This window comes from Megalobrama amblycephala, linkage group LG3, assembly GCF_018812025.1.
Source record: "Megalobrama amblycephala isolate DHTTF-2021 linkage group LG3, ASM1881202v1, whole genome shotgun sequence".
Lineage (NCBI taxonomy): Eukaryota > Metazoa > Chordata > Actinopteri > Cypriniformes > Xenocyprididae > Megalobrama > Megalobrama amblycephala.
This window is the reverse complement of record NC_063046.1, coordinates 44,004,979-44,016,485: the sequence shown is the minus strand read 5'-3', so window position 1 is coordinate 44,016,485 and position 11,507 is coordinate 44,004,979. Positions and strand designations below refer to the sequence as shown.

At 38.2% G+C, this 11,507-nt stretch overlaps 1 protein-coding gene across 1 annotated transcript; it reads right to left on the bottom strand.

Moving 5' to 3' along the window:
- Positions 1-4,340: 4,340 nt before the first annotated feature.
- Positions 4,341-7,297, bottom strand: paqr9 (progestin and adipoQ receptor family member 9). The gene is made up of 2 exons (XM_048185616.1): positions 6,234-7,297; positions 4,341-6,146 (listed from the first exon to the last, which is right to left on the bottom strand). Exon 2 carries the CDS (start codon positions 5,756-5,758, stop codon positions 4,634-4,636), a length of 1,125 nt encoding a protein of 374 aa, XP_048041573.1. The 5' UTR covers positions 5,759-6,146; positions 6,234-7,297; the 3' UTR covers positions 4,341-4,633.
- Between the last annotated feature and the right edge of the window lie 4,210 nt (positions 7,298-11,507).

Genomic DNA, 11,507 nt, shown 5'->3' with positions numbered 1-11,507 from the left:
TTGTGTGAATTTAATCATAAATAACTAATTATAATAAACTTTCTTCTTCTTGTAGTAGTCTTTAATTAGTGTATTATTTGCAGAATAATACTAAACAATAAATGTTATTCATAACTACACTATTGTTCAAAAGTTTGTGGTCAGTAATGTTTTGAAAGAAGTCTCTTACTCTCAAGGCTACATTTATTTGATTAAAAAATACAGTAAAAACATTAATATTATGAAATATTATTTCAAATTATAATTTTTTTCTTCTATTTGAATATATTCTAATTTATTCCTGTCATGGCAAAGCTAAATGTTCAGCAGTAATTATTCCAGTCTTCGGTGTCACATGATCCTTCATTCTAATATGCTGATTTGCTGCTCAAAAAACAAACAAACAAACAAACAGTTGCACCGTAAAGGGATAGTTCACCCGAAAATGAAAATTCTGTCATCATTTACTCACCCTCAAGTTTTTGTTCCGCTGATGACAGAATTTTTGTTTTTGAGTGAACTATCCCTTTAACATTTTTGTCGAAACAATGATACTTTTTTTCTCAGGTCTGTCACTTTTGATCAATTTAATGCGTCCTTGCTGAATAAACATATTTCCTTAAAAAATAAAACCTGAACATACACTTTTGAAGGGTAGTATGTTATTTTATTACACTATCGTTGGCTACTTACAGTATCTGTAAAAACAAGCATGTCATGTCATGTATGTTTTGACAACAAGGTGCAAAAAGCCACAGAGGATTTCCTCCTTGAACGAAGTGTTCCAGACCAATAGAAAACAAACAGCTGTATGTCTCCATCAAGTGGACACATCTAGAAAGAAGTGCTGTGTTTACTGTCTGCAGTGAGCTGGAAAAGAGCCAAAACAGAGAGCAATGGAAAATGAACACCTCAGTTCCTTTCTCTTTTACATTCAAGGTATCTGCCCCACACTATTGTCTATCGATCTGACAGTCTGAGGTCACTACTGCATATACTGGATAAATTCATGTTTTGATGTTTAATTTTGTAAAGTGCATATCAGCAGACAGGTAGAGAGGGGGTGGGATGTTTGGTGACATAAGAGCCCCAGCTGTTCCTGTTACTCAGCATTAGTCAATCACACAAACACACACACACACGGATATGCAAATACAGGCAAATTAATCTGCAGACCTGGAAATGTTGACATGACATCCTTCTCTCAAAGGATTTCTCAATTTAATGTTTAACTCAAACCACTTATTTGCCTTTTCAATTATTTAAACATGTATATTATATAAATAAAAGAATGAATCTTTTTTTAAACAGCACACATACATATTCTTTTAAAAACAAACAGACAAAGTTTATTTACCATTGAAATTTATTGATCTCTAGTTTTCATCTCTTGATACACTTTGAAGTAGAAACAGAACAATAACTCATATATTAATATACACTGGTAAGTATCCTCAAGTTTCACGTTCAAGCCTATATCTTATTAAATAAGATATATTAGCATGATAGCACTTTATTTTACAGTCCTGTTTCAGGGACAAACCCTTAACCTACCCCTTCACCTAACCTTATTCCATGTTGTTACCTTACATTACTCAGTATTTTTGTGGGTAAGTGCACTTCAAGTACATTGCAAGTGCACGTACTGTAAAATAAAGTGCAACCGCATGATCTACTGAAGTAAACCATGGTTATAAAGTCTACAGCAGTGGGCATACAGCATAGTTTCCAGTGCATTAAGACTATATTCTGTCTTCTCCCCTGAGAACTACAACTGTTCTAGACAAACAATTCTAGAACTAGAATTTCTAATCAACCTGTTTTAAACACAATTTTTAAATATTCATATTTTGGTGTTTTCTCCAGAGTGAATATATTTGATGAGGTCTAGTTTCTTGAACATTCGATCTGTAGAGTATAACTATATATACCTTATTACAGATGTGAGGTGCTAGCACACAGACAGCAATAAGTCAGAACTGCATGATGGCGAACAAATGATGCGGACGGGCCAACATTGCTTTGTCAAAATTGCTGAAACTTTCCAATTTTCTGCTCAATATATTAAAACGTGATAAAAACATACATTGGGTCCCTTTCAGAATCACAGATTAGCGCAGAAAAGTTAGGTCATGTGTGCAAAATCATATATTCTGTCTAGACTTTAATACTACACTTGTGCTAACAAAGTGCAATGTAACAAATGATTTATCTCATCATAGAGTACACATAGTATGAAGTATGAGGTTATAAAAGTTATTAATGAATAATGAATGTTAATTACGAAATACATAAAAGACTGAAGAAATGCTAGAATATGTCCTCACACCTATTGCAACTTTTCGGCCTGCCTGACTTTGAAATGTGAGGACAGAACAACAAAGACATGACATCTTTTTTGACAGCCACAACATCTGGTTCATCAATGAGCTCAATTTGTCATTCACAGCAACAGAAAGTCATGTTCACACAGAAATTCACAAATATTGTTAAACCACACCATACTCAGACTAAATAACCTGTATGTTTTGTCAATAAGCACTTACACTCTCGTAAGAGCACCACTTACTGAAAGCGTCTGACTGGTTGAAGGAAAATTCAACCACCCAGTAGAAAGACCAATGATAACTCAAGGCTGTATTGAATACAACCAGCTAGTAGCACTTTCAATCCCTGCACCTGAACTAGGTTAATAACGATAATATACCACAGACAATTTTGTGCAGCCTATGACAACAGTTAAACTGTGTCTTCAAAACTGGCCTTTCCAGTAAAAACAGTACTGATATGTTTTTCAACAATGATATGGCTTCATTTTTCACCTTTCAGTCCTCCCACCAAGGCCTTCAACCAAATGTCAAGTCATTGAGAAGCGTATACAATCAATAGCAATGCATAGTTACAGACAGTACACAGTATTTCAACAGAAATCTATAGTTACTACCTATGCTGTCACATATCTTACCCAAGGTCTATTACTGATAGTAATGATAATGGAGTGAAAAGGTAATGTTCAATATAAATTGTGAAAGGTTGTGTAGTTTAGCACTGCACTGATGTAAAGCAGCATGAAACCCCACCCCTCTCATTTCCCTTTGCCTCAAACACTTTGGCTGAAGCTATGTGTGTTTGTCTGCATTTCCTGTTTAAAGGGTTTGTTAAAAAGAGGGAGGAAATGTGAGTGGGCGGGTGAGAGAAATAGTGAGATTGACACAAAGAGAATTTCAATGACGAAGACTGTTACAATGTAAGGTGTCCTAGTAAAAGCTCAATAATGCCTCGTTTTAAATCCCTCATGAGTGAGACGTATGAGAACATTCTGGAACCAAAAAAAATCATTTTAACAATACAGTCTATGGGGAGCAAATGTCAGCTTGCTGATTACAGAGTGCCAAGTACTTTGACCAGCTGACGACAACAAAAAAAACAGCCTCCCTTGAAAGTATGAAACCTGCTAAATGTGTCACAGTTTTCATCAAATAATGCCTATTGAGAACCTTTTTTGTTTGGCCATACCAATCTTAAAAGTGCTCACCCAAAAATGAAAATTCATCAGTAAAATCATTTACTGCTTTCATTGTTCCGTTTCTGATCACTGATCAGTGTTTTGATTTTAGAGGCTTACAATTTGATCTTAAAAAGACCACAATGCGTGGTGGTTGATGCAAGAGCAGACGTTACTGTAATTATGTCATTACTACCTTTGCGGGGCTTGAAAGCGGTAGTTGCGTAAGCAATAGATGGACAGAAAGCTCTCAGATTTCATTAAAAAGATCTTCATGTGTGATTTAAAGGATGAGTTCACTTTCAAATTAAAATTTCCTGATCATTTACTCACCCCCATGTCATCCAAGATGTTCATGTCCTTCTTTCTTCAGTCGGAAAGAAATGAAGGTTTTGATGAAAACATTCCAGAATTATTCTCCATATAATGGACTTCAAAGGCCTCTAAATGGTTGAAGGTCAAAATGACAGTTTCAGTGCAGCTTCAAAGGGATTTAAACGATACCAGACGAGGAATAAGGGTCTTATCTAGTGAAATGATCGGTCATTTTCTAAAAAAATACAATTGTATATGCTTTATAAACACAAATGATCACCTTGCACGTGCTTCCACTTTCCGTAAGCTTACGCTGTATGTCCTACGCCTTCCCTATTCAACTTACGGAGCGAATGCGGCACCGGTTTCGTAAGTAGAATAGGGAAGGCGTAGGACATACGGCGCAAGCTTTTTGAAGAGTACGGAAAGCGAAAGCACTTGGAAGGCGATCATTTGTGTTTATAAAGCATATACAGTTGTATTTTTGTAGAAAATGACTGATCGTTTCGCTGGATAAGACCCTTATTCCTTGTCTGGTATCGTTTAAATCCCTTTGAAGCTGCACCGAAACTGTAATTTTGACCTTCAACCGTTTGGAGGATATTGCAGTGTCAAATGGGGTGAGTAAATATTCAGGAAAAGTGTATTTGAAAGTGAACTCATCCTTTAAGAGTTTGACGGTGAGTATTTAATAACATAATTTTCATTTTTGGGTGAACCCTTTAAAATGAAGAAATGACAGCAGTTCACATAGCAGAAATCAACATTGTTATAACATTGTTAGAAGGAAAAGTCCAAAATGCTTTAAACCTGACCACCATGTCATGGTGCCTCCTAATCTCCCTTAAGCTTTTTTTGCTCTGGTGCGAAGATCTGATATGCCTGCCAGCCAAACAAGGCTATGATGCTCGCTATGCACCCCTGCAGGAGCACCATGATCCCATAGGTGGACCAGAATGTTGGGCCAGAGAGCCTAGGTGGTATTACAGGTGATAGTACCAACGCTGGGTTGAGAAGCAGGGCTCGCATCTCCACTTTGATCATCTGCAGCTCATCCAAAATTGACAGGAAAGTGCAGCAATGGAACCACTGATGGCTGTGACCCCAGATATCAAAGTTCCCTGGAGAAAAACGCTCTGGGATCTTGCTGATATTGAAGATGGCAGATACCACCAGCCAAAAGCAGTGGCGGTAGAAGAAGGCAGCCATAGTACAAAACAGATGAGGGGTGGAGGCTGATGTGGAGTTTGCGGAGGAACTCAGGAGACGGTAGAAGACAGGAGTGGAGGAGATGAAAAACGGAAGGAGGAAGACGAGGGTGCGGACAGCATAGCGGTACTTCCGCCAGCGTTGTCTGGTGTTGCAGCAGGTGAGGACGCATATGATAGCAACCAGACAGGTGGATGGGATGTAGAGGCTTTCAAAGAACAGCTGCAACAGAGTGGGAGAAGATGCAGAGTTCCAAGTCTCTTCATCAGCGTTCAGCCTCTTCCTTTGGGAAGTGTTCTGGCCTTCGAATCCAATCTCTGGAATTCCTGCTTGAGGATGGATGTAGTAGTAATATGCCAGCGAGGAACCCACCGTATACGCACTGATAGTTCCATAGTCCACAAAGAAACAGATTTCACGAATGATGAGCGACATGGAGTTGAGAAGATGAGCCAGACTGCTGGCTAGCAGCAGGTACAACACCCCCAGGAAGTAGTTCCAGAAGGGGTAGAAAAAAGGACTGCCAGGTTCTGGCGCTCCTTCCCACGTGAACACCTCCAGAAAGTGGAAGGCAAACACAAAAATGGGGAGGAAGTGTGTCCAGAAGTTTCCAGTCTCATTGGTGGGATGAAAAGCGGAGGCTAGACATTGCCGTAGGCTGTAGTTCGGGAAGCGATAACCAGACAAAATGAAGCTCTCAGTCACTCTCTGTGGAACATCAGTGTGACGTACTAATGGCAACGACCACATGATTGGACCTCAAGATAAATTCACAGATTAGCGATAAAAAGATCTCCTGAGCTTAGAATCATTATTGACTTAGATTCATAAATCTGCTAACATGCATAGTTAGCACTACAATATTGTAGGTAGTCATGAAATAACTAGTATTGCTTACATAACGCTCGACTATAGCAAACTATGACATCACAGAGACACATTTGTGTTTGTCATTGTAATAATCCTTTAGAAGCATTTATTGGGTTCATGTGCAGATTTTAGCTGGAATCCCAAGGCTCAATATAAATCCCAACAGCAGAAATAATCCAAGTGCTATTGCAAGTGCAAAGGTCAATGGCTCCAGGGTCCCTTTTTTCCGTTAGTTCAAGTTTCGAATGTTATCAGCGCAGCAGAATCTCTGTAAAACACAGAAAACAACAATAGCTTAAGATGGCTCTCGATCAACTCTTCTAAGTGAACGATCCTGACGTGACGTTCATGTCACCTGAGGTCCACACGACTTCGGTCACACATGTGAGCAAACAGCGAGCTTGTTTTTCAGTGCTGAAGGTCTCCTTTGCTTCTCACTGCGGCTGCATCTCTCCTGCATTAAAGCTTTTGAAAGTAGGTCATGTGGGACACGGTCGTGCACCGGCCGGTCTCTGAATCCGAGCGTCACCCCCTCGGTATATTATTCATGTTCCGCTTCCATAATTCATCGGTTAGATTATCGCGTGCTGTCTCATATGAAGATGTACATTATTAGATTGTCTCGAAAACTGCCATATCGCGCTGTCTCACGGCGGTGTTTTACCTCAGAAGCGGAACAGAGAATATTTTTCACGATTCAGCTGTCTGTGTGACAGCTAATTCCTCTTGTTTTCGCCCATGTTAAGTGCAGTTGTGCTGGTTTAAGCGGCTCTTCGCTCGACAAGCGCATTGCGGTTCTGTGGGGTCTTGCACGAGCTCTTTTCCAGGAAGGAGATGTTGTTTCTGCTCGACAGCACTTCTAAATAAACAGTCAACCGGCGTTCTGTCCCTTTATCGTTAGATTGCCCTTCACTTCTTGCACAAATGCCGGCTGAGGTGCTGTAGGGCTGCCTGTCGCTTGTCCGGCCGTTACTTAATCAGGATAAAAGGGTCCGTGCTGCCAGCTCATGCAAAGCCGCGCAGCGCTCCAGCGTAATGTGTTTCGTGGTCATACGAGCTGTACTTTCTTTAGAAGTGTACAACAAATCCTCAGTCCATGCACAGCCAGTCTCGGTCTTTATCACACTCACACACACGCACTTATCTATCGCTTTCTATCTTTCTCCCCATATAGCCCCCACGCGCTGAGCAAAACACCTCCCGGAGGCTATGCATTTAGCTTGTGACATAACTGATTTCTACAGACTTACAGGCAGCATTTTATTGTATAGTTACTATATTTATAGGTCTGTATTACAGTAAGTCGAATGACAGTTTTATTTTTTTTATATATATATATATATATTGGCTGTTATAAACCTTTCCACATTTTTGAGTTAAAGCCGTTTTAAAACATAGCTAGCTTAGCTATACTCTTTAAAAACAAACAAACGCTAAACCAATGTGAAAGAGACCCTTCAGTCAAAAAAACAAAACAAAAAACAAACAAACAAACAAAAAAAAACCCTACAAGTAATAGAGAAAAGGCTGTGCTACATTTAAATGACTTCATATTTTGTATTGAAAATAGTCAGCTGGAACATGATAGACTACTCTAAGTAGGCTACTACAGAAAACAATATCTGTTCTGTGTCAGATGTGAGTAAAATCTTTTTGTTGTTGTTGTTGTTACAGTGTAAATGCAGCCTGGTTTACATGATACAGCATTTTCAAGTTTTGCTAGATTTGCGACACTTATGTTTTTTAACTTTTTTTTAATGTTTAATAGACAGGACAGTAGGTATGACAGGAAATACTGGAAACGGAAAAGGGGAACAGGATCAGGAAAGGATCTTGAGCCGAGACTCGAAACTGTTTTTTTGAATCCCTTTGAATCACCTGATTCTTACCCATATATTATTTCTAGGTAGTTTGAATTCTTCATTAAGACACCACAACATTACATGAAACCACTCTGTCACAACAAACAGCACAGACAATGTTAACCTGTTAGCTTCTCTGCTGAATTATGCAAAACACACACACATCCAGTAAAAAGCAGTCTGTGGTGTGGCTCTGTAACCATGACAGGTGGCCCTATGATGAGCAGTGAGTTGTAAGAATAGTGCCATCATTAGAGAATATTGATTTTTTTTTTTTTACACAGGCCAGCTGGCAGACTGGACAGCAAATGTCTTGATGTGATGATTTTGGATTATTTCTAAAGCATGTTATGATAGGACAGTATTCCTCATTTTGACAGTGCAGTCACAGTATAATTTTAGTCCTCTCATATCACAAACACAATGACTTTTTTAAAAAGAAAGAAAAATATTATGTACTCTTCTATATCTAAAGCCTTTCTCATTCACTTGGGTACGACATTTTTTTTCATGCCAATTTAAGGTTGGCATGAAACAGAAGTTGCGATAGTCTCTTCTTCCCTACTGTGGCATATATGCGAGTAAAACGGCTTCATGAACAAGCACAAATGTAGGGTGGGACTTGATTTTGCTCATCAAGAAATGACTAAATCGCTGTTTGCTATTTATGTGATCTCATGTGAGTGACAGGTTACAACAGGTTGTTGTAAATTTTGATTTCATCTTGACTTGAAATGTGCAAAGTTTAGCTGGTTTTATAATCTGTAATTCTCACATAAAGTTTCCTATACTGTGCCACACGACAGATTATTGCCATTTTGGGAGCATTATACTAGAATTTATATTATTATATGCCATTTATTGATGTACATGTGTATGTATGTATGTACGCATGTATGCGTAAACCCAGGTGGATATGTGTTCATTTGTGTCTGTGAGAAAAATTGGTGTTGGTTTTCCTGTATTTGCAGCTCATCTTTGGCTGGTTAGGGAGTTTGTTTTGCTCGCTGACTGGCTGGCTGCTGTGTGTTTGGTGACCACCTGCCTGAGGATTAGCCAGAGAAGGCCGCTGTGTGCACTGAAGTATACTGGTTTATAGATGAGAAGGAAGATGAATTCATTAGAGCACCTGTGGAGGTGAAAAGGGAATAGGGTTTAGCAATGAAGAAAATCAGATGTGGCGCCATAGCTATCAAATGAAAACCACAGACTTCACCCTTCAGCAGAGTAACAGAGAACAAAACAAAAACTATCAAATTCGAAGCCCCCAGCATTCTAAAACCTCAAACAAGTTGAGACTGGTTTTCATCTTCAGGACTCAGGTATTTTAAGGCATGTTCACCTACAAGTCTATATATTATGAGCATTTAAATATCAGATTCACCCATTTGCTATATCAGTTGTGCACATCATATTTCATAAACACAGATTGTAACTGAAAATGTCTTCTCTAAAAAAACAACAACAACAACAAAAACGTCACAAATCTACACTATGATAAGGATTTAATAAATTAAATCCTGTATTGACATCACTAATAATAGATAAATGACTAATCAGGAAACATGGTTCCCTCAGATCCTGAAGGACATTGGAAAAGGTTAATCTGCAAAAAGAATAGTGCCCCCTGTGGCAGTTCACAAAATTACACAGCTCTGAGTGACTACACCAATAACATGATACAGTCAAATGCATTTGTTAAATAAATATAGTGCTAAGGCATAAGATAACAAACACATAGATGGTTGAAAGCACATGAATTTCAGCAGAGGAAGAACAGGTGTGTCACCTGATGCCTGGAGGGTGCTGATCTACGTGACGCACGAGGGATCGCCGGTTTGAATCCTGCGGAGGTACATGAACACACAGGATTTGAATGGTCTGAATGGTTGAATGGAGTGATTGTGAAATTTAGGCCCATTCAAAAAGATCATACAGCCTTGATTCAGAAACAAGTAAGTTCTTTCTTTCCCAATTTAAAATCAGACAACAACACATTAAAAGCTGAAATGCAAACACACACTGACATCAAACATTAAGACTCACCAAACATCAGGTAATGTAAACACAGGGCTCAACAATAAGTTTTTTTTCTTTTCTTTTCTTTTTTTCTCCTTGCTGGCCCAGTCAGAGAACTATAGCTGAGATTTCTATTGGCCTTGCCAACACGTTTCTTGGCATGAATAAAATAAATATCTTTAGCCAAATTTATTTTAAAAAGGTATAATATAATTTTCATCCCATTCTAACTGATGCTTCCAAGACCATCACAAGTCATGCTTGCAATTTTGACAAAACAATCTTAGTTAACTTTACTTTGGTGACATTCAGCTTACAGAAAACTGAATAGTTATGTTTGCAAGACAAAAACACATACATGATCATCAAACGTCAGTTCTGTCAATAAAAGTTCAAGGGTCACATGAGGGAGAGCGACAGACATCTATCAGAAAGTTAATGGTGTAAACAGGAACTTAAATTCTAATCTCATCCTTTGTTTTACAGGCCAGTCAACACAATGTACAAAGAGAATTGAGGAAATGATTAAATGAGAGGTCAAAGTGTATTGTAATCAGCTGCTTTCACACTGTTCCTGAGCTAATCACGGTTTTCATCCCTTCAGGCTTTGACTAATTATCAATGTGCATCAAGAGGAGTCAACAAAAATGGATCGCACTTGGCACTTTTGTATTCCTCCTCACTGCTGCTATAAATTCATAACAGCGTTCCTGCACTACAGTTCAGGTATTCATGATCTCCATGAATAGAACAACATAGATAGGATACCAGACAATAAAACCCCTTTGAACTTACACCCTACTTCTGTTTGAACTTCCTGTTTCCTGAGGACATTGTGTTCATTTTGGCAGCCTGTGTACTTTCTCAAACCTTTCCTGAACACTTCACTTTCATTGTTTAATACATTTTTGTCAAATAAAAGCTGACCTCACTGTATTCGTTAGCATTACTTAATAGATTAATTAATTGACTTTCACATTTTATTCTACAACATGCAGTAAGTTGTTAACAAGTTCACAAAAATCTGTTTATAAAAAGACATTTCTAAACCATGTCATAACGACAGAATTTTCATCTTTTGGCTGCATTATTCCTTCCTTATTCCTGATGGTCCCCCAACAGACATTCTACTGACTTTAAGTACCTTTGCAACTACATGTCAACTTATTCTATTAACCTGAACCATAACAGTCTATTAACAGTCTACTAATACTCTAATGAGAGTTAGTTGACATGTAGTTGCAAAGTTACTTATAGTTAGTAGAATGTCTAAAGTGGAACATCAAAATAAAGTGTACCTGAAATTCAGGCTAGGATTACTGAAATTGGCCAAAACGTACAATAAAGACATTTATAATGTTACAAAAGATTTTCTATTTATATTCCTCAAATAAACTTGAAAAACAGTATGACGGTTGGACGGCACAACTGTTAACTGTCGACATTAATAAGAAGAAATATTTCTTGAGCAGCAAATTAGTATATTAGAATGATTTCTGAAGGATCATGTGACACTGAAGACTGGAGTAATGATGCTGAAAATAAGCATTTGCCAACACAAGGAATAAATTACTTTTTAGAATGTATTGAAATAGAAAAGAGTTATTTAAATTCATAATAATATTTCACAAACTGCGGCAACAGTCTAAAAGTAGCCCAATTCTGCGGGAAAACCGCGGACTTGGCAACACTGAGTCAGACGCCAAATGAGACACAAGAGACGCACGCGCATTTAGGACTGCGCATGC